This window comes from Canis lupus, chromosome 4, assembly GCF_011100685.1.
Source record: "Canis lupus familiaris isolate Mischka breed German Shepherd chromosome 4, alternate assembly UU_Cfam_GSD_1.0, whole genome shotgun sequence".
Lineage (NCBI taxonomy): Eukaryota > Metazoa > Chordata > Mammalia > Carnivora > Canidae > Canis > Canis lupus.
In genome coordinates, this window is record NC_049225.1 from 41,232,461 (window position 1) to 41,256,299 (window position 23,839).

General features: G+C 38.3%; 1 protein-coding gene across 10 annotated transcripts in view; it reads left to right on the plus strand.

Annotated features, from left to right (window-relative positions):
- FBXW11 (F-box and WD repeat domain containing 11) overlaps positions 1-22,172 on the plus strand; it is a 124,811-nt gene extending 102,639 nt beyond the window's left edge. For 9 of the 10 annotated variants that reach the window (XM_038534761.1, XM_038534763.1, XM_038534766.1 and 6 more), the window contains 8 exons: positions 153-290; positions 3,968-4,086; positions 5,293-5,542; positions 8,213-8,331; positions 10,433-10,543; positions 11,664-11,742; positions 12,793-12,978; positions 19,591-22,172. In XM_038534761.1, the coding sequence (XP_038390689.1) occupies positions 153-290; positions 3,968-4,086; positions 5,293-5,542; positions 8,213-8,331; positions 10,433-10,543; positions 11,664-11,742; positions 12,793-12,954 (978 nt within the window). In that variant the 3' untranslated portion in view covers positions 12,955-12,978; positions 19,591-22,172. Of the gene's footprint in view, positions 1-152; positions 291-3,967; positions 4,087-5,292; positions 5,543-8,212; positions 8,332-10,432; positions 10,544-11,663; positions 11,743-12,792; positions 12,979-13,482; positions 13,812-19,590 lie in introns of those variants that run through there. The other variant, XM_038534762.1, reaches the window with a different exon arrangement.
- Positions 22,173-23,839: the final 1,667 nt, after the last annotated feature.

Consider the following 23,839-nt stretch of genomic DNA (forward strand, 5'->3'; position numbering starts at 1 on the left):
ACTTGGAAAAGAGCATGATTCCTATCCACAGACAGTTGTGCGGACCAAGATGGGGTATCTGGTATGCTGTTCCTGGAAGCAGCACTAAAGTCTGTAGCCTAATAGAATAGTTGATTCACAAAAACTCATCTGTTTCCTCCTTTTCCCTCTAGACTATAGAATCTAACTGGCGGTGTGGACGACACAACTTGCAGAGGATTCAATGCCGCTCTGAAAATAGTAAAGGTGTCTACTGTTTACAGTATGATGATGAAAAAATTATCAGTGGCCTACGAGATAATTCTATTAAGGTGAATGACTGTGTTTTGTATGTATTATTTTTAGAATTCTGGTTATATCTTAGATACTAGATCACTAAATCTTTGTTTATTCCAGATTGTTTTTAACTGTTCTACTCCATCTTGGCAGCTCTCAATGTGGTTCTAAAGAACTAGAGCCAGAGTATTTCCCTCTACTAATACTAGACCCCTGGATTGTCTCACTTCTTATCCTTCTCTAAAGCACATTCACATTCTATATTCTGTGTTTAGGTGCACACTGAAAATATCTCAGTATCACAGGACTCTTGCTGACTTTTGCTAGCTGATAGAAGTGTTGCTAACTTATAAATCAAAGTCTTTTATGGGTGCTGACAAAGGCTGACAAAGGTTTTTGTGATAACACAGAAGAATGATAGAGCAATTTATATTTATATGTTTTAAATCACTTTTCAATAGTAGATAAACTGGATCATTTCTCTGTGTTTAATGTTTGGCAGCTGATCTGACAGATTTTGTTTTACACTGTTTGTAGCTTATTTTCTCATATTTAAGAAAACATATTGGGCTTTTTTTTTTACTGTTTTTTTTTTAAGTTATAATTTGCATACAGGAAAATTCACTCTTTTTGATGTAAAGTTGTATGAGTTTTGACAAGCACAAAGAACTGTGTAACCATAACAAAAATCAAGACATAAAACAGTTCTGTTATCCCCAAAAGTTCCCTTATTTGGCCCCTTTGTGTTTAATTCTTTCCCCTAGGCACTGACCTTTTTGTAAATCTTTATTTTCTGTCCCTATAACTTTGTCTTTTAGCGAATATCCTATAAATGGACTCACATAGTAGGTAGCCCTTTGAGTCTGGCTTCTTATACTTAGCATGGTGCATTCGAGATTCATCATTTAGCAATAGTTAAGTCCTTTTTGTCGCCATGTGATAGTCCACTCTATGCGTGTACCTCAGTGTGTTTTTCTATCCACCTGTAGAAGGGCATTCATGTTTCCAGTTTTTACAATTATGAATAAAACCACTATAAACATGTATGCAAGTTTTTGTGACAATGTAGGTTTTCGGTTCACCTGAGTAAAAATGAAGTGGTATTGTCATGGTAAGTGTATGTATTTCCTGCTAAGAAATGGCCAATCTGGTTTTCAAAGTGGCTGTATCATTTTATGTTCCTGTCAGTGGTATATTAGAGTTCCCTTTTTTATGCAACCTTGGTAGCGATTGGTATTCTCAATATTTTTTTCCCCGGGATTTGTCATTTTAATAGGTATGTAGACATGATATACCTCATTTTGGATTTAATTTACATTTCCCCATTGATGGAGTACATGCATCTTTTCACGTGCTTATTTGTCACATCTGTGTATTTGTGGTGAAGTATCTATTCAAATCTTTTATCTATTTTTGAAATGGGTTGTTTTCATTTTATTGAACTTTGAGAGTTCTTTACATATTCTTGATAGTTTTTTTTTTAACATATGTTTTGCAAATACTTTCTTCCAGTCTTGTCTTTTCATTTTCTCAAGGATATCTTTCACAGAACAGAAGATTTTGATTTTGACAAAGTGTTGTATACCATTTTTTCCTTTATGGATTATGCTTTTGATGTCATATCTAGGAAGTCTTTCATGGAGCTTTTTGAATCTGTAAATTCATGTCTTTCATTTACCAAATTAATTTCTTTTCTTTTCTTTTCTCTTATTTTATTTATTTAGGGACACCTGGGTGGCTCAGCAGTTGAGCATCTGCCTTCTGCTCAGGTTGTGATCCTGCAGTCCTGGGATTGAGTCCCACATCGGGCTTCCTACATGGAGCCTGCTTCTCCCTCTGCCTGTGTCTCTGCCTCTCTCTGTGTCTCTCATGAATAAATAAATAAAATCTTAAGAAAAAAAATTTTATTTATTTTGACAGAGAGAGAGAGAGCACAAGCAGGTAGAGTGGTAGGCAGAGGGAGAGGGAGAAGCAGGCTCCTGCTGAGCAGAGGGCCTGACATAGGGCTCTATCCCAGGACCCTGAAATCATAACCCAAGCCAAAGGCAGATGCCCAACTGACTGAACAATCTGGGTACCCCTCATTCACCAGTTTCAAAAGTCTTTGGCCATTAGTTTTTCAGATATTTTTTCTGTACCATTTTCTTGCTGTCTCCTTCTGAGACTAATTACATAAATATTAGATCTTTTGCTACTGTCTTACATTTTCTCAACCTTTTTTCCCCCTCTTTCTGGATAATTTCTGTTTATCTTTCCTCAAGTTGACTGCATGCTCTACCTCTTTCTTAGAAATTCACAGGATAGAGTAGCATGTAAAGGCTCTGAGACACCCAGTGTTTCCCAACTTCCAAAACATTTGACCACACAACTCTTGTTTTTATGTATTACTTATTGATAGCCCCGATAACTTGTGGCAGGTTAATTAATTTAATTAACTATAATTTTGGCAATTATCCTTTAAGGAATAGGTAAAAATGGTTTATAAGGACCTTGTCAAAGTATAGACTGGCCAGAGGCTTACATTTCATTTATATTGGATATGTTTCTAAAAAATTCTATTAATAGAGGTATATACCATGTTTAATTTAAAATATGCATACATTTGATTTATAAGACTTAAAGAGTAGAGTAGAAGTGTGCTATAGAGAGGTCATCTGGACCCATGTTTGGAAACCTTCTGTACTTCTTTCTATACCAGTCCTGGATCACTAATCACTCTTTCAGCTGCGTGTGGAGCCCCATGCAGGGCTCAGATCCACGACCCTGAGATCAAGGCCTGAGCTGATACCAAGAGTTGGATGCTCAACCGACTGAACCACCCAGGCGACCCACTAATCACTCTTTAAAAATAACTGTGGTGCTAATTAAGGTCAGAAGTTAGAAGCAAGCCTTGTTGTTGTAGAAAGATAGTTAAATGTCTACAATACTTGTTATATCTTGGGTACTTGCAGTAAACTTGAGGGACGCTGTAAATCATGATAATATTTTACAATGGAAGAAACAGGTCCACACAATCTATCTTTAACAATCTAATCTTCAAAAAGAAATGATTTACCCTCCCCCATTATATGAGGACAGTATTGAAAACCTGGAAAATCTAGGAAAGATCAAAAGAAGGGAGAAAAAGAGCACTCAGAGAACAAAACCAACTATTACTAACATTTTCTTTCCTTTCCTGTTTTTCTTTTTTTAAATATACATGTTATGTCATTATATAGATGGTTTTTTATTCTGGTTTTAAAAACCATTACTGTAATAAAGCATTATATTCTCTCATTAAAAACTTTTCAGAGTTTACTTTGAAATTTGTCTGAAATGTTGAACATTTTTTATTTTAAAATTTTTGTAAATAAACATAATGGATTGTGGTATGCATTTTTAAGGTTCTTACTAGATATTGTCACATTGTTTTCCAGAGAGTGAGCCAACTCTTTTCAGAGTTTATTTGAAAATTCCCGTTACAAAGCTGTTAAAAATAATGAGTACAATCGTTAGAGGGACAAAGTATGCAAAATAGTACATCTGTTTTGAAAGCTATTCAATATTGCCTCTTCCCTTTTTTGTCATTTTCCACCTGTTTGAAGTTTAACCACTCTTATTTATTATAACAGAGGTCTGTTTTATTTATGGTTCAGAAAATAAGGTGAGACAAACATATTTATCAGAATGTGATATACTAAATCACTATTTGTGGTTGATCTTGTCTCAATAGATTTGGGATAAAACCAGTTTGGAATGTTTGAAAGTGTTAACAGGACACACTGGCTCTGTCCTTTGTCTCCAGTATGATGAACGTGTCATTGTGACTGGTTCTTCAGACTCTACAGTGAGGTGAGTGATTTTGCTTTACTAGTCTGAATTTACAGTCTTTCATGAGAAGACTGAGATTGCACCCTTTTCAGGAATGAACACATACATACTTTGTATATGTTTTTGTATACTGTATTTGTAAACCACTTTGGGTGTAGTTTTATTTGAACAAAGTAGGGTGGAAAGCTTTTGTTAAGTAGGTCCTATTCCCATTGCTGTATGTTACAGAGATGGCAGTGTACTTTCCTGCAAAAACACATTACCTAGTGTTAAGCTAGCTTTCTCCTGGGATACCATGCTTCAGACATTTAGAAAAGTCATAGTGTCCTTTCTCTGTGCTTCTAGGCCATTACTTTTGCCATACAAGCCTGTGTCTTTCCTCCTTTGCTCTTTGTGAAGAGCAATTCTTAGGAGATTGCATTAACAGAGAAGCTACAGCATGAAAGGGCTGCCCCTAAGAATCCTGTATCTCATGGATGGAAGCAGTTGGGATACTAACTTTGTCCATAAAGCATTTGGGCACATAGATGAGTGAAATTGACAAGATGTGATGACTACAGTCTCTAGTTTGCAGTGGATAAATAAGAGACTCCGAGGCCTGTCAAAGGTCCAGAGGAATCTTAAGATTGGAAACTGTCCTCAAGGGATCCCTGGGTGACGCAGTGGCTTGGCGCCTGCCTTTGGCCCAGGGCGCGATCCTGGAGACCCGGGATGGAATCCCACATCGGGCTCCCGGTGCATGGAGCCTGCTTCTCCCTCTGCCTGTGTCTCTGCCTCTCTCTCTCTGTGTGACTATCATAAATAAATAAATAAATATATTTAAAAAAAAAAAAAAAGGAAACTGTCCTCAATTCCCCAGCTACCAAGCCTCCTCCCTGTCACTGCAAACTCACTGCAGAGCCCATCTACTGGGAGAATCATTTTGTTGTCAACACAAACCTGCAAACAAGCACTGTCCTTGAATACCTGGTGCTAAATCTAAACCTGAGCAGAGCTAGGATTGGCCTTCCTTTTTTGAAACCCTCTCAGTACTTCTTAGCAAATAGAATAATTGCTTCTGAGGGCTCCTTTTAGCCATGATCTTAGGTATCAGGTCCCATTCACCAAATACAAGCAAAGCTTACATCTCCCCAGCCTACTACTAAGAATGGGCTCGGGGCACAGAAGCTAGACTCTCTTCCTGGTTGTCTTAACAATGATGCATTGTGCTTTTTTGTTCTCATCTAGAGTCTGGGATGTGAACACGGGTGAAGTTCTAAACACGTTGATCCACCACAACGAGGCTGTACTGCACTTACGCTTCAGCAATGGACTGATGGTAACCTGTTCGAAGGACCGCTCCATTGCCGTGTGGGACATGGCTTCTGCCACCGATATCACTTTACGCCGTGTCCTGGTTGGCCACCGCGCTGCTGTCAATGTTGTAGACTTTGATGATAAATACATTGTGTCTGCCTCTGGTGACAGAACCATCAAAGTAAGTGTGTCTGCAGTCATAACTCTGCTTACTCCTCACCTTATTAGAACACAGAGAAAGCAGAGGTGCCTTTTCCGACCTGGTACTTGCAAGATCTTTATTCTCTTCCACTTGTGCTTGAGCCCTTGAAGCAGTTCCATTCTTCATGCTTCCAGAATCATATGCAAGGTAGGAGGAAATGGTCATGGGTCCAGGATTCAGAGCAGCCCTCTATTGCATGAAATGGCACTGTTGATCTCATGTTTTTAAGGGGCAGAGAACTAACCTGTGGAATGTGCACTGTGTACTGGGAGCTTTCCATTACTGTGTCACTCCATTTTTTTCCAGCACTCTGTTGAGGTGGGTATTGCCTCCATTTTACAGAGGATGCTCAGAGAGTGAAGAACTGGGCTGCACGCCACACAGCTAGGTAGTGGCAGTGCTGAAATTTGATTTATTCATTATTCACTTAATTTTGAGAACCTGCCATGCCACAGACCCTGGGCTGGATGCTGGAGATATAATACTGATTAAGACACACGCCTACTTTCAAGAAGCTCAGTGTGTGGTGGGTGGCAGGCCTGATGCAAACAGTTGTCAGAGGATATGGTAAATGTACCGATTCCAGTGTCCATATTAACTTTCTTTAATTTTAGCTTTCTTCAATTTTTATAATAGCTTTATTGAGATATAATTCACATACCATAAGATTCACCATTTAAAGCATGCAATCCAGTGGCCTTTAGTATAGTCACAGGGTTAGCCATCTAATTTCAGAACATTTTCATTGCCCTCTGAAAAAAACCCCCAACCCATTGACAGTCAACCCCCATTCTCTTCTCCTGGTGCCTGGTAATCACTAATCTACTTTTTGTCCATGGATATGCCTCTTCTGGACATTTCATACAAATATAATCATAATATGTGATGTTTCTGTGTGGCTTCTTGCGTTTAGTGTCATGTTTTCATGGTTCATCCGTGAATATTGTGGCATGTGTCAGTATGTCATTCGTTCTAATGACAATAAAATTTCATGGATTTAACCACGTTCTGTTTGTCCATTTGTCAGTTGATGGACATTTTGGTGGTTTGCACTTTCTATTTGTATCAAATAGTGCTGCCATAAGCATTTGTGTACAAGCTTTTGCATAGACATAAATTTTTAGTTCTCTTGGGAGGTAACTCTGGGTTTAACATTTTGAGGAACTGCCAAAATTTTCCAAAGTGGCTACATCATTTTAAAATCCCACTAGCAATGTGTGAGCATTTAGATTTGGCTCAAAAAGCCTTCTTTTTATGGCCAGTACTAGTTAGCTTTCTAGAGTCTAGTTTCTAGCCCCACAAATCACAAAGGTAGCATCAAACTTTAAATGAGTGGTCTGTAAGCTGGACAAGTAGGGTTTGTATGTAATCACTCACCGCTCAGTCACACCAATTGGAATGAGATCACTGCGTGGAATGTTTGGGCCTTTTTACAAAACAGCTGTTGCATTAGATCAGCCTGGAGGATTTTTCCATATCCTTGCCAGCACTTGTTATTGTCTGTCTCTTTTATTACAGCCATCCTAGTAGTTGTGCAGTGGTATCACTGGTTTTGGTTTCCATTTCCCTAGTGACTAATTGTAGTGAGCATCTTTTCAGTGCTTATTGGTCATTTTTATATCTTATTTGGAGAAACCTGTATTTTAAATCTTTCACATACTTAAAAAATTGGATTATTATTACTTTTTAAAATTGTGTAGTTGTAAAAGTTTTTTATATACTCTGGTTACAAGTCCCTTATCAGGTAAATTATTTGCAAATATTTTCTTCCATCCTGTGGGTTCTCTTTTCACTTTCTTGGTGGTGTCCTTTGAAACACAGACAACTTAATTTTAATGGAGCCCGGTTTCTCAGTTTTTGTCTTCTGTTGCTTATGCTTTTGTTGTCATGTCTAAGAAACCATTGTCTAATCCAAGATCACAAAGATTTACTCCTGGGTTTTCTTCTGAGAGTTTCATAGTTTCAGCTCTCACATTTAGGCCTTTGATCCATTCTGAATTAAATTTTTGTGTATCATGTGAGTTAGGGGTCTGACTTCATTCTCTTGCATGTGGATATCTAGTTATCCCATTCAACTACAAATGCAGCTGGTAAAATAATTCAGGGCACTTCGGTTGCTTTGCATCTCCTTATTTGGCTTGTAATATATTAAGTGTGTCTGTGAACATCTAAGTCTTGCAGATGGTTTCACAAAAGAGGGATTATTTATTCCACATACATAATATTAGGAGTGATGTGTCAAAACAAATGGAGCTGTTCAAGCAACTATGCTGGAAAAGAGGAGGATGTGAAAGGTGAAACTTTTTCACATCAGTTACATTGGATTTGACATGTCAGCTGGCATGAAAACATAAAATCTGGCCCACACTCTTCCTTCTAGGCAAGTGAATGTCTGAACCATCCAGGAGATGTTCTCTTTGTGAATATCTCAAGGTTTGGAGACTTCACAGCTTCCCTGTGTTTCATTCCTGTTTTATCCCTCCACAGCCAAGAAAACTGTATGCTGGCCAATCTGTCCCCCAGCCCCCAAATCATATTTCATAGTCAAGTATTTTGGTCATTCTCAGAAGCTCTGATTTTTGTAAAAAGGTGAATTGTGAGGGGACTTTTCTGCATTTGTTCTTAAAATACTGATAATCTATTATACAGGTCTGGAGCACAAGTACCTGTGAATTTGTTCGTACTCTGAATGGGCACAAGCGAGGCATTGCCTGTCTCCAGTACAGGGATCGGCTGGTTGTTAGTGGATCATCAGATAATACCATAAGGTGGGTAGAAGTTGGTGTGCTGCCAGAGCAGGCCGATTTTTGCCATATTTTTGACTCCTCCCAGTCTTGATGTTCGAAAGACTTTGAACCTTCAGGGATACTTCAAGTAAGAAAACTGTATATGACTTTTATTAATCTGTTTGGCTCTGCATACTGAAGCAGATAAACTGATTCCCCCAAGACACATGTTTTATAACGTCTGCTCCACCCAAGATCCCTTAATACCCAAACCCCTCAGAACAAAGGATGCTCTGGCTTGACTCACCACTTTCCCTTACCTGTACCTCCTCTCTTCCTCACTAGCACATGGGACGAGCGTACTTTGTCTTGTACAAGACTGTGCTACAGGATCATCCACTCCTGTTATGCCTGTATTTTATCTCCCAACACTCAGTGACCTTGCTTTCTAGTAAATATGACAGACCTTAAACATTTTATTAAATATCTTAAATATTAAAAAAAATCTTAAATATTTAATCTTTGTTATATTATTTTATAATATTTATCTTAAATATCTGTTTACTAATCCTTAGTCATTTTTCCATTGTCCTGGCTTTTTTTCTAACCAAATTGTTTAATGTTTGGGCAAAATAAAGATTGGTTTAAAAAAAAAAGAAGGAAGGAGGGAATGAAACCACAATGATAGAGCCGAAACTGCTGTGAGTTTTATCGTTTTAAGTTTTTAAGGTATTATGAAAGTACCATGAGAACCTGAGTCTTGATGCTTTCTATTACTTAACTATTTCAGCAGTAGACAGTCCTTAACTTTCTCACTGGACTCTCTGAGGTTTTACAAAGTGATAATGTGTATTCCTTTACAGTTTATAGAGGGGACCACTTTGGAGTCAGTGGTAGTGCTAAATGACACTGTTCACAGTAGATTAGAGAAGCCAGTGTCCCTGACACTGATGAGAAGATTTGCTGAGGGTGGCTGTCATAAAATATTCATGGGGCGGATGGTAAGAGCTACTTGTAGAGAGGCTAAGAAAAGGTTGTTACAGAATTAGTTTGCTAACTTTGTTTTGTACGTGCTTATGATTTCTTTTTGCAAACAATGTAGGAAAACCAATGATAGAAAAATGTGAAAATTTCAGTTTCACATATAAATCATACACCAAGAAAAAGTCTGGATATTGTGTGGGTTTATATTTCTGAGATGCTTCATATACCTAATAAGAGGCTCCCACTATGACCTCATAAACTGGACAACCCTAATATGCAGTATCATCTAAGAGGGGGTGTCCCTAAGCCTCATCAGGAGAGGGAAACCTCCATGCTCATGAACTGGTTCTTTTTTTTTTAAAGATTTTATTTATTTATTCATGAGGGACACAGAGAGGCAGAGACATAGGCAGAGGGAGAAGGTGGCTCCCCATGGGGAGCCCGATGTGGGACTTGATCGCAGGACCCCAGGATCATGACCTGAGCCAAAGGCAGATGCTCAACCACTGAGCCACCCAGGTGCCCCTCGTGTACTGGTTCTAACTTTAGCAGGCCTCATGGATTCCAGGCCAGAAGTGCCTGGCCTGGAAGCCTAACACCCCTGGCTGTACATACTATATCCTCTCCTCAACCCACACACATGCCTTTTCTTTCTCTTTACTGCCTGCAATCCCTGTCTCCCCCAGGAAAGTCCTTGTTATACCATTTAGCTACGTGGTTTCATCAATTCAGACATTAAAAGAATGCCGAATAAAAATTAAAAGAATAGTAATACATGCATGTGATTAAAAAACTGAATAAAAGGAAATATAATGAGAAGGCTTCTACCCAATTTAGTCTCTTTAAAAAAAAAAAAATGTTTTTATTTATTTAAGTATTCTCTACACCTAACATGGGGCTCGAACTCATGACCCTGAGATCAAGAGTCACATGCTCTTCTGACTCAGCTAGCCCTGTGTCCGCCAAATTAGTGCTTTAAAATATACAAATGATCTAAATATACATATGTATCTTTCTACGTGTATAATGTGGACTGGGAGTGAAGATAGAAACAAGTTCAGGAGAGTGAAAATCATGAATGGGACAGACATGAAGAACTCAAGGATAGTGTGAATCATGTGTGGGAAGTTGTTTCACAGAGATCTGTTTTACTTTCAAGGCTATGGGATATTGAATGTGGTGCCTGTTTAAGAGTCCTAGAGGGACATGAAGAATTGGTCCGATGCATCCGGTTTGATAACAAGAGGATTGTCAGTGGGGCCTATGATGGGTATGTATTTCAAATTTTTAAATACACTACTATCACTGTATCTAGAGGAAAAACAAGCGCTGTATATTAAGCAACTATGTATGTGCCAATTCTGTGCTAGATCTGTGTAATGGATGGCAGATGTTATTATACCACTTGATCAGGTGAAGCCGCTCAGGCCCAGAAGGATGAGTGGTCTTGCCCCAAGTCTTACAGTAGGATAGCTTCTGTAACTCCTATGCTTACACTTTTAACCATTAGTGTAACCATTATTGTAAACTTTGTAAGTAGCTTAGGTTGTACAGGAATTCCATTCTTTGCCTCAGTCCTAAATTAAGTTAGCTGTGTGTGCGTGCGTGTGTGTGTGTGTGTGTGTGTGTGTTCAGTGGTCCATTTCCTTTACCCTTTGGTTAAACACTCTTTTTTAAAAAAGCCTCAGGACTTTTTAAATGAGCAAATGGCAACTGTAAACCTTTCAAGGTGACTTTATGTATACTTCACAAATGGACTAGTTGGTCTGTTTATACTCCTTTGCTTAGTTCGAAGAAAGGTATCCTTGGAATTTCACAGAGAGTCCTAGCTTCTGTCAGCAGCACCTACTCAGCTCCAGAAAGCCCTCTGATTAATGAATTTGGTGACATAGATTATCAGGTCAGGAACTGAATTTAGATAGCCTGAAGTTGTTTTCTCATCTCCCTTAAAAAATATTTCTTCACAGTTTCAATAATTCCGAGAATGTGTAGGTCCTTATTTTTTTTTTCAAAATCAAGTGTAAATGGTTTAAATGACTTGTTACGACATAAGCAGTCTCCATTAGCTTTTCTTTTTTTTTTTTTTTTTTTTTTTTTTTTTAATTTTTATTTATTTATGATAGTCACAGAGAGAGAGAGAGAGGCAGAGACACAGGCAGAGGGAGAAGCAGGCTCCATGCACCGGGAGCCCGATGTGGGATTCGATCCCGGGTCTTCAGGATCGCGCCCTGGGCCAAAGGCAGGCGCCAAACCGCTGCGCCACCCAGGGATCCCTCCATTAGCTTTTCTAATAGCAGTTCAGATGTACTTTTTTCTATCAAGGAAGTTCCTGACGGTATATGAAATGTTGTTAACTTTTCTACTAATCGCAATCTCCATTTATTTTCTAGGAAAATTAAAGTTTGGGACTTGCAAGCTGCTCTTGACCCTCGAGCCCCAGCAAGCACTTTGTGTTTGCGCACATTGGTGGTATGTAATCTGTTGAAATGGGAGTGGTTCCTGCCCTGGAAGATGATACCTGCAGATAGACCTGCCTAGGTGTATCACAAGAAAGCTTGTGTATCTCATCACAGTGTGCCTTCAGAGAAATGCGCTGTTTTGTTCATTTTGTTTAGCCAAAAGCAGAGAATAACTGACATTTACATTACAGGGAGCTCTTTCCCAAGGAGCATTAATACAACTTAATATGTGAAAGCAGGCATCCTCATTTGTAGGTGGATTGGTTTCCTCTAGAGTACAAAGTATTTCCTGTAGATTTGGGAGATTTCTTAATATGGGTATCTGGTTACGTTATATTTTTATAATATAGCACATGTTTGTATTATGATGGAATTTCCCCTTAATCTATATTGTATGGATTATTGCTTTGGCATATAAAAATACCTTATTTTTATGTGTTAATCTTGTTTTAGCAACTTTGGCAGGCTCATTATTTCTAATAGTCTGGTTGCTTTTGTTACATTAATGAGGAGACAGTTGTTTGAAAATATTGATAGACTTGTTCTTATTTTCAGTAGCTTTACCTTTTATTTCTATTTTTTTGCTTCTTGCACTGATTAGAACATGCAGTACTGTGATTAGGACTATTTTTCTTTTCTTTATTTTAATGAGAATGCTTCTGTTTCACCATTAATTTTGATTTTGGCTGTGGTTGAGATATTCTTGGTAATGTTAAAAACATCCTTCTGGCTCTGCTTTTTACAGTGTATCATGCATGGGTATTTAATATGGTTGTTTACCTTTCCAAGATCCTTGGCGAAGTGATCGCATAGTTTTTTTCTTCAACATATTAATGAGCCAGGATCTCCGATACAAAGATTAATTAAAAAAAAAAGGCTTAGAAGGAAAAGCCAAGGTATTTGCTCCCAGGGTAAAGGACAAAGCTCAGTAAGCTCTGGAATATTATTTAGGAAGCATTGGATAAGTAGCTACATTTTCAGCCTGCACCAAATCACTGATCATGAGATACGAGGGATTCTAAAGGTTTCATTTTACTCATCAAGCTGTTAAATTTCACAGGAACATTCTGGACGTGTGTTCCGGCTACAGTTTGATGAATTTCAGATCATCAGCAGCTCCCATGATGACACTATTTTGATTTGGGATTTCTTAAATGTGCCTCCCAGTGCCCAGAACGAGACCCGTTCTCCCTCCAGAACATACACTTACATTTCCAGATAACAGTCTGCACTTTACCCGTTTCAGGTGAGTACCTCCCCATGTTTAACCTTGCTCATTGAATTCACCTTCCCTTTGGGGCAGTGTTGTGATTTGGGTTTCCCGTTGATAGGAACCAAGGTGGTTAGTGTTTATTAGGTGCCTCAGCGTTGCAGAATTCCAGTGTCAGGCTAGATCTTTATGGTCATACTAAAATAAGATCGAAATTGGCATCCTACATATTGTGGGTTTTCACATCGGCAGTTGATGTAGTTCCTGTTTTTTAAAACTGTTTTCCTAAATGGTTCCCCAGGTCCTATCAATTTAACACAGATAAAGTCCTTCAAATTCAGTTTTGGGATGTAAGAATCTTCTTTTTCTCTGTTTTTCAGTTCTTTTATTTAAAAAAAAAAAAAATCACCATCAACCAAACACTCAAAATTCCCCCTCTGCCCCTGTTATTAATCTACCCACCACCACTGTTCATTAGAAGAGGGATCAAAGAAAGGTGTTTGTTGAGAAAGCCCCTAAAACCGGTTCTTCATCCATTAGACACAACAGGTACCCTGGAAGCAAAGTCCTTTGCTCTGGTTACAGGAAGACTTAGAGCCATTGTAACCATTGATGATGGCATTTTGATTACTAAGGGTGTCCAACCTAGAGGATGAGAAGCCTTTTACTTGGCTGTGTCCTGGGAACTGATGGCCCTGTTCATCTGGAGCAGTATTTCCAACTCTGAAAATTTTTGCAAGGGGGCCAATAAATCCTGTGCATGTTAAACTTTGCAGATTGAATCAATATGTTTGTACCTATATGTATTACTGTGTATATATATATGTATGTAAAGATTGATTAATAAAAGTCATATTTATTTAAAAATATTACTTAATACTTAGTGGCTCTTTATCATTATACATTTTCTGTTCATTAAATATTAAAAGTGTAAAGAAAGTTTATGTGTAGAATTGTGAAATTATTTTTGATGAAAAGATAGGGCTCGTAGATCACCCAATTACCATTGTTTCTAATACTTCTTACTTAATACTCTAAGACCCAAAACACAGATGTCCAGGAAGTTTGTTTTACCCAAGGGTCAGCAGACTACAGCCAGCGGCCAAATTTGTTCCACTGCCTGATTTTATTCCCCTACCACAGCAAGCTAAGAATAGTTTTTTTACACTTTTAAATAATTGAAAAAAGTTAAAAGAAGAATACTATTTTATGACACATGAAAATTATGTGAAATTTAAATTCTAGGGTCCATAAATAATGAAGTTTTATTATTATAGCTGTGTTCATTTGTTTATATATTGCCTCTGGCCATTTTCATTCTTCATTGGCAGAGGTGAATATATGCCACGGAGACAATATGGCTTGCAGCAGCTAAAATATTTACTATACAGCTCTTTGAGAAAAAGTTTGCTGACCTCTAGTCTTGCCCCTATGCCATCTATTAGTGATAAACCAAGGGTCTGCATCAGGAATGGCAAATAAACACTTTCTTCATGCTGGCTGGGTTTGATCAGTAGTGCCTGGCTGGAAGGATTCTGGGACCCTATGTGGACCCCAAAGGGATAATTGCTGTGATGGGCTGTCAGTGTCTACCTGGGTATGGGAGGTGAATGGTTAATGACTTGTAAGCCATATACATAGCTGCTCTTCCCACCCCAGGTTTGTTCATACTATTTCTCATGATAGTGGCCATCTGCCCTGCTACTTTCTCTCTGGATAGATTCTTCATTGGTTGAAAACCCTTATGGCATAGTTACTACATTTATTGAATAGAATCTTAAAATAGATATTATAAGGGAATTACAGAGGAAGAAAGGAAGGATCTCTTGAATGATTGTTCCTCCTCACTTCAACCTCCCTTCCCAAAAATCCTAAGGAAAATACTGGGAAGGAGAAATGGACCCAAATGAAAATTGGTTTCCCTCCTGGTCTTTCTTCTCCCTCATTCACTTTCCATTCTGCTCTCAGCTAGGATCATCTTAAGCTCAGCCACTGCCATCCTCTGCCTTATTGGCTTCCCGTTGTCTTCAGGACTGAGGTTCATCGACTTCAATTAGCTGACAGGAGTTTTAGCATTTAGCTGTTAAATTCTGTCCTCACTCCCCACCCCCTACTACATCCCATTCTCCCATTACTCTCTTCCAGAAGCCTAATGCTGCAACCAGACTAGATTCTGTTTAATTTCTCTAATTACACCATAGTAGTTCAGACCTCTATCATCTCCCTCCCCTTGTGTGCATTATTATGGCTTTTAGACACTCCTACCCACCTTTGCCCCTTTATTTGATCTGATTTATTATTTGATACTGAAATAGTTTGCATGTCTGTCTCCTTCACAAGGCTGTAGTACTCCTTTTATTATGTAACTCCAATCTTCAGTAGAGTGCTCGGGTGTATTGTAAGTGCTTATTGATGTTTGTTGGGCAAGTGACACCCAGGGCCAAAATGACATATTTGTGTTTTTTTCTCCTAGGCTACACTAGAGTTTTCCCTTAAATAGATAAATGTCTGTACAGCTGTAGTGTATTTCTGCAGTCACTTTCAGCAAACCTAAAGATAATATACTCAGTAAAAAATTGGAATAAGTCCTCTAAACTGGCAGTGTCAGGTATTAGATATATTCCCTACATAGTCAAGTACCTAGATGTACATGTCTCCCTCTGCCTTGCCCCTGTTCTTGTTTTTTAAATCAATTTTATTGAGGTATGATTTTGTAAAAATTGTACTCGTTTAAAGCATAACATTTGATGAGTTTTTACAAATGTAGACAATCTCTGAAACTACTTCCACAATCAAGATAATAACATTTCTGTCACCCCAAAAAGTTCCCTTCTGTCACCTGTGTAGGCAAAGTGTGACCCCATCCCAGCCTTAGCAAACACCGACCTGCCTTTCTATAGATTAGTGTACATTTTCTATAGCTGCACCATCCAGTATGGTAGTCAGTAGCTACTTGTGGCTATTCAGCTCTTGAAATGTGGCGTGTGCCTTAGGGACTAAATTTTAAATTATATTGTAATTGAATTTAATTGAATATTTCATTGTATTTAATTATACTTTAAATAGCTACATGTAGATAGTGATTACTGTTTGGACCAGCATATTTTAGAAAGTTTTGTGTTCTTAGCTTTTACATATCTGTCTTTGATTCAGTTAGAATTAATTTGGTATATGGTGTGAGGTGAGAATGTCATTGGTCTTGTTTTTGTAAAATACCTGTTTGTTCCAGCACTAGAAGGAAAAAAAAAATTCCTTTTCCCATAAAATTTGCTTTAGCAGCTTTGTCCAAAAATCAGTTGACCCCTTATGTGTATGTCTATTTCTGGACTCTCTTCTAAGTCCATGATATATATGGCTATTCTTTTGCCAGTGCCGTAGAGTATTAATAAACCTTCCAACTTAAAAAAAATGGTTTTGATTCTAGATTCTTTAGATTTTCACATTCTAGATTCTTTAAATTTTCACTTTCAGTTTTAAATTAAAGTGTCAAATTATTTTTTTTAATTGTCAAAGTTTATGAAGAGGACTACTGGAATTATAATTAAGACTACATTGAATCATATTATCATTTTAGGGGAGAATTTCCACCTTAGCAAAAATTGAGTCTTCCAATCCATGAACGTGGTCTATCTCTATTCTTCAGGTCTTCAGTTTCTCTTAAGCAGTATTTTGCAGGTTTTAGTGTAGAAGCCTTGTACATCTTTTGTTAAACTTATTATATTCTTTTTCTTTTCAAAACTGTACCTTTTCCTCTGCACATTGCTTTAGCTGCATTGTGCCTCTGCTTTTATTTTTCCACATAAGGGAAGCACATAAAATAGGACATGGACAACTGCAGCCATAGCTGAGCTTCTGGAGTAGATAGGCTCAGGGAAATAGGTGTATCAGAGAACAGCTTAAGCATAATTCTTTTGGATTTTTGATAGGTGTTTTTCTCTTTATCCTCTGATTAGAGAGGCACTTGATAAAATCCAAGATATCCGTAGTTTGTTTCCCCTCTCTGGCTTATTTAATAGATGAAATTTAGAACATAATAAACTTCCACAAATTGGACAACTTTTATATATTACTTTAAAGTGCTCTGAAACAAGATTTTTTTGGTTGAGGAATGAAATAATGATCACCAATGGTGTTTCTCTCATTGGCTATGACAGAAAGGAAACTGTGGTGTTAATTCTTCTAGACCTTCCTCCTGCCCTCGTTTTGGGAATCTCAGAACAACTGTCCTTGTTGTGATCAACAGTTAGAAAAATCAATGGAAAAATCTTATCTGCTATTTAAGTAGCACAAGCAGTGAAACCTCAAATGTGTTTGTCTCTTCAAAGTGAATTACTTTTGACAACCTTGGCAGTCAGTTCTATAGATTTTACTGCTCTTTTCCAAATTCTTTTCATTTATTGTAACATGAAAAAAATTATTACCATGTGATACTGTAAGATTTATGCATAATAAGAAACACTACCCTAATGATGATTTAACCTTGCAGTAAAATATTCAACCCTAAAAATCCAAGGTAAGAGTATTTCTGTGTCAGGAAATTTAGCAATAGATTTATTTGCTGAGTCTTTTTTTTTTTTTTAAAGATTTTATTCACTTATTCATGAGAGACACAGAGAAAGAGAGGCAGAGACACAAGCAGAGGGAGAAGCAGGCTCCTCGTGGGGAGCCAGCCCGATGTGGGACTCGATCCGGGGTCTCCAGGGTCACACCCTGGGCTGAAGGAGGTGCTAAACCGCTGAGCCACCCGGGCTGCCCTATTTGCTGAGTCATTTAAAAAAAAATTTACTAACTCCTAAGAGCCTAATAAATACAGTAGCTCTCTTTTTTATTACAAGACAATATATGATCATTATTAGGAAATTAGAATAAGTAGATAAGCCAAAAGAAGAAAATAAACTTCACCGTTGTTAATTTCCTCGTATATGTCCTTTCAGACTTCTTAAAATTATGGCTGATAAATATACATCTTTTTAAAATGCTTCCCCCCCCCCTTTATTGCAAAATTGTTCCATGTCCATAATGTCAATATTTATCTCAATTACCACTCCTAGTGGCAAAACAATATTCGATTGTTTGGCTAGGCCCTGTTGTTTTATATGTGTATTTCCCCCCGGTTTAGCTGTTCTAAAACACATTGCCATGATCATTTCTTTAGCTTAATCTTTACTTTCTTTTTTTAAAGATTTATTATTTTTTATTATATATATAGAAAGAGCATGAGCAGGAGGGGCGAAGGTAGAGGGAGAGAGAATTTCAAGCACACTGTGCACTCACCGAGTGCGGAGCCCAATGTGGGCCTCAGTCTCACAACCTTGGGATCATGACCTGAGTCAAAACCAAGAGTCAGTCGCTCAACTGACTGTGCCACCTAGGCACCCGTAATCTTTGCTTTTATTACTGTTGGATAAATTCCAGAAATGTCTTTAGTGTCTGGGTTAAAAGGTATGATGTTTAAAGACTGGGATGCATAGAGTCATGTTACTCTCCAGCAGAGTTAAATCAGTTTACATTACCAAGAGCAGTGTTTGGAATGCCTACTTCTTATCTGTGGGTGTTAATATTTTAAAAATAATACTCTTAAAGATCCTTCATGCAAAAACAGTGATGAATGAAATTAAATCTCTCTTGATCTCATTGAGAAGGATTCTTGATCTTTATGAAAATTGACAACCTTTTAGGAAAGTTTCCTTTTAAAAAAAAATACAAGCTTTTAAAAAACCTCTCTCCTCTCTTTTTTTGTCAGAGAATTTTAGACTTAAAGGTAACTTTTAAGTCTTCTAGGTCAGTGGTTTAGTACTATGTTTGGAAAGGATTGTCACCCATTAGTGATTGTGAAATCATTTTAATGGATTTTGACTTTGTTTTGATGAAATTTAGAATAGAAAAATGTCAGCTTGCATTGTACATAGTTAATGATAAGTTTAGGTACGTGTGTGTGCGCTTATTTATCTACATGGGTGAATGTGGAGATTATGACTAAACTATTTCTGACTCAAGGTCACGGTCAAAGCAATATGTAGCATTCAGTAGTCTTTCCCTCTACACTGTATTGTTCTTTTAAACCAAATGATGTATTTCAAAAAGAAGTAACTTCTGATTATTAGCATTCTATTTAGAAGGAGTACTTTACTAGCTTTTGCATATTTTTGTTTCACAATGATAGAGAGGTCAGGCAGATAGGAGACCGGCCTTTGTAGGCTCTGATGTCTTAAAAGATAAATCTGAATATAAAATCTCACATGAAGCCTACTTTGTCATATGCATAATTTTTAGCAGCAAGCACTGACAGTTGATAAGTTATAGGGTCAGTCATCTCTTTGAGTCCCCTCTTTGTCATTTAATGGCTAATGCTTTGAACTAAGTAATGTCTCTGTGCCTTAGTTCTTTTATTTTTCAAGTGGTATCATAGTTTCTGCCTCATAAGATTATTGCAAGGTTTAAATAAATCTGATGCCTGGTATGTATTATGCTCAAAACAACTTGGAGCTTTTTGATGCTGATTATATTTGAAAATTGGTAATTTGTTCTGTGTGCATGAGTATATGTCTGTGTGGATGTGGATGGACTGTGGTGTATATCTCCATGTCTAACCAGAATATCCATCCATACTCCCTTTGTTTTTTGTTTTGTTTTGTTTTGTTTTCCCAGGGTTTCCTAGTCTTGAACTACTGGCTACATGGCTACCAAATGCCTAAGGGAGTTCTTCACAGCTGAGTTATGAAGCTGGAATTGGTTCTAGACGCTGGGTAGATGCAAAGCAGCCTAACTCTTCCAAGTACCAACATTTCTCACCTCCGATTCCGGCCTCTACTTTGAGAAGGATACCTTAGCTTCACCGACTTCCAGTAGAACAGAAGCCCATTTCCTCCCCCCATCAGTGAAACAAAAAAAAATCTAATGCTTCAAATGTAAATTGTTCATATAAAAGGAACATACAGTCTGTTTTACGGAAGTAAATCGACCATCAAGAGAAGACTGGCCTCTAATTTATATTGCTTTGCACTTTGGTCTGATATTAAGAAACAGCATTCTTCTTTGGTGAAATTTTGGGTGCCAAACACCTACCCAGAATGTCCAGGGCTTTCCTTTTCAGAAGTTAGCATTCTCCTTTTGACCGTCCAAGTCATTATGAATTCTGACCTGTATTAGGAACATGTTGGACAATGGAAAAATTTCTCTGGATTGTCTTAGTAATATTTTTTGGATTATACTTCATTTCTGTACCAATTTCTTTTAATTTAAAGAACTATAAGCCAGGTTATATTATCTCCCAAAAGGTAATATAGCTCTTTTCTTTTATTAACTGTTCTCTCTGTATCCCAACCATCTCCTGATATTTGGTAGAGTAACACTTTTACATGTGTGCTTGCCTCCTAATTTAAAATACTGTATCCGCATGTAGATATAATGTACATAACAGTTTAACCTCAAGGTTGCTGGAGTCAGGGCCCCTGTGCCTGAGACACTAATACAGAGTGTGTTCGCACTTAGCCATGGGCTGGCCTCAAGAACCTGATACCAGGGTTAATGTGGATTACCTAGAACCCTTCCTGCAGTATTCATATGGTATTTTTATTTTGTCATTGTCATTTTGTGTGTATGTGTGTGGTGTGTGTGTTTTTAATGGGAATCTTGTTTTAAAATGTAATTTCTGAAGTTGAACACAATGTTTTATTCGTTGTGCAGCATATATAATAGAGAGGTACCTTGAAATTTTGCTGTTGTTCTTTTCATCATAAGTACTCCTGAGTACTAGTGGTCACTTCCCATGGTATTCATTTGACTTTACTGTCCAAGATCATCATTCTCTGCATTAGTAACCCTGGAAAGGGAGGAACAAGAAGGCCCTGTTGACTGGGTGTTCTGGCTCTGGAATGCACACATAGTGGCATGGATGTAATATCCTCCCCACGGTGTGTATAGGGCCTGCTTATATGCTGAAGCCCGTATACCAGGTCGGGTTGGTTCAGAGGCCCATCTTGAGTGGAAGGGTGCTCCTACGTGGTGCAAAGCCTCAAGCTCATGAATCCTATTCCCATCATCTCTGGTGTCACCTGCTGCCGTGGCCCTGGCAGGTTCTCAGAACTCCCAAGTGCTCTGCAGCCCGAATGTGTGAATGGCACTATCACGCTGACCATGCATGGAAAGGACTTTGGCATTCGGTTGTCACTCCCTTTTCCCTCGTTCAATATTAGGTTCTGATTTGCCCCTTGCCATTGTTTCCAAAGATTAAGGAATGTCAGTAACATTTTAAAGGACCAATAAGAACCTCCTGTTAACTAAACCTCTTCCCGTGGAAGCACACTCTACTACTAAAGGGAAGGGCCCTGGGCTCTGTTTTGTCCTTTGCATTGAGAAGGTGTGGGGATCAATGTGTGTGTATGTGATTTGTTTATTGGGTTGGCTTGGCTTTCTAGTTTTTCTTTTTCCTTTTTTTAAAAAATACATCTTTCCCTCCCACATGTTACCAAATTAATTTCTATTTTTGAGAAGTTGAGTCTCCAAGTGTAATAAAAAGGAAATCTCTATTTGTGAGGTAGATGTTGTAAGCTTGACAGTGGTTGTGGAAGTGAGTCCACTTTTACCACTCCACATTACAGCTTTATATCAACCGGTTAGGAGAGCCCAGGGGTGCGGGAGGGGCGGGTGGGGAGGAGGCAATTCTGAACGAATGGATTTTTTTGTTGTTGTTTTTGCATGTTTAATATAGAAGTTCTTGTTCCTTGGGAGATCATGGCCTTCGAATATGCACACAACCTTTGAATTGTGCCTACTAAATTATAGCAGGGGACTTTGGCACCCAAGGATTTCTGACTTTCTGGGATTATAGTAGTAATTCCCAGCCGTACCCTGGACTTTATTTTGCTAACCATAATTGAGCAACTGTAAATTACTGCTATATTAATGTTTTAAAGCACTGGGATAGTCTAATTCTAACTTGTAATTAATTATGTTTGCCAATTATCTGTTTGAAATAAATTTGTGTCTGAACAGCTATTGAAACTGTTAAATTGTACAGATATTATTCATGACAGCTTTGTACTGTGGAATGTGCTTAATAAAAAACAAAAAGTTTGACTTTTGTCCAATAAATTGCTAAGTAATGTCAATAAATCAAGTATGAGTATTATGCAGTACATCTAATCTGGCTTCATGCAATTGTTACTTCAGCTACTAATTCAAAGCCAATACTCTTAATAAAGTGTTGAAATACTCTGATGCTCTGTTAAGAAATTTTTCAAAAAACTGTTATGTTCTTTCAGTAATTCAGTGATGTACCATTAAAGTTTGTAGATTTAAAAAATCATCTGCTCTGTAAAGTGGAGTTGAAAGCAAACTGCTTTTTTGGCTTGTGAGAGGTTTGTGTGAGATAATGCCAGTCCATGCCTTGGGGTGTTTTGCTGAAAGCTCATTTTCACCTCAGGACATGGTAGCTAACTTCTCATAAGTTCTTTCTTAACTGCTTCACCGGTTACTGTAAAAATATGAAAGTGGCCCCTTCTGTTTCCCAAGTTTCTCTGAGGGTGAGTGGATCCTCTGGTTCTTGAAGAAGCAGGTGCACATGTGAGAAGGTGCCTGCTCCGTGTAAGCATAGGATATGGAAATGTTCAGTTTTCCATGTTTGCAGATGCCCACATCACTGGTTGAGCACCGTGGTAGCAGAGGTTTCTGGATAACTACTTTCCCCGCATGAGTCCACCAAATTGGTAACGTGGACATTGGGGATGAGAGTACTTCTATACAGTATTGCCTCCACCCGTTTTTCTTGTAAATGTTTTAAAAATAATATGCATATGGTTAAGAGAACCTCTTTACAAGCCATAAAAGGAATAAATGTGATTCTCTCCTTCACCCTTGACCCTCAATCCCCCCATCATCATTAGCCAGTTTTCTGTATCCTTCGACAGTGAGGGATACTCTGTAAGTAGCAGGTCATGGTGTGTATACATGTATGTGTATATTGGGCATGTACACACATACCACCCCACCCCTTTTAATGGCAATGATAGCATGCTCTCTGTGCTGTGCTGCACTTCGCTTTCTCATTTCCTGTTCTTTAGGAGAACCTTCCATATTGATGGAATTGTGCCTCTTTCGTGGGCATGACCGTTTTCTATTTGGTTCCCACAATTTATGTACCAAGTTTCTTGAAGTTTAGGTCGTTTCCTGCCCTTTTCTATAGCGACTCTCATCTTTCAGAGCTCTTTCTCGCCTGTGCCAAGTGTGAAAAACCAATGGTGATTAGGGCTCATCCATGCGAACAGCAAAGGTTGAGCCCACCTGTTACTGCAGAGTGGGAAGGACCTCAGGTGTCAGATGATCTTAACCTCTCCAGTCGCCTCCCAGCCTCACAGAGATGGGTGTTCAGTAAATGATAGTTTCTTCCTCAACAGGTGAGGTGTTGCTGCAAGAAATTCACAGCTACAAATTCATCCCATATTAATTATGGCTATTCTAAGGGACGTTTTGTAGAACTCCTTGGATAGATAACCAGAGGACATTGTGGTGCTTTGCCATTTCAGCCTCTTGATTTTCTAGTTAATAAGGAAAAAGGAAGTCAGGCCATCTGGCTAATAATCCTGTTACTGATTAGCTGTGTGGCAATACCCCCTTTGGGGTCCTAACTTCCCTATGACACCTAGAGGTGTCACTAGCTCAAGTCCTGGAGGGCACATGCCCCAGCTCTGGATGATTTGTTGGCTTGCAGGAATGCAGACCCCGTAATGCCAGTCTAAATTTTTTTTTTTTTTAAGATTGTATTTATTTACTCATGAGAGACACAGGCAGAGGGAGAAGCAGGCTCCCTGTGGGGGAGCCCAATGTGGGACTTGATCCCCAGACCCAGGATCACACCCTGAGCCAAAGGCAGATGCTCAACCTCTGAGTCACCCAGGCA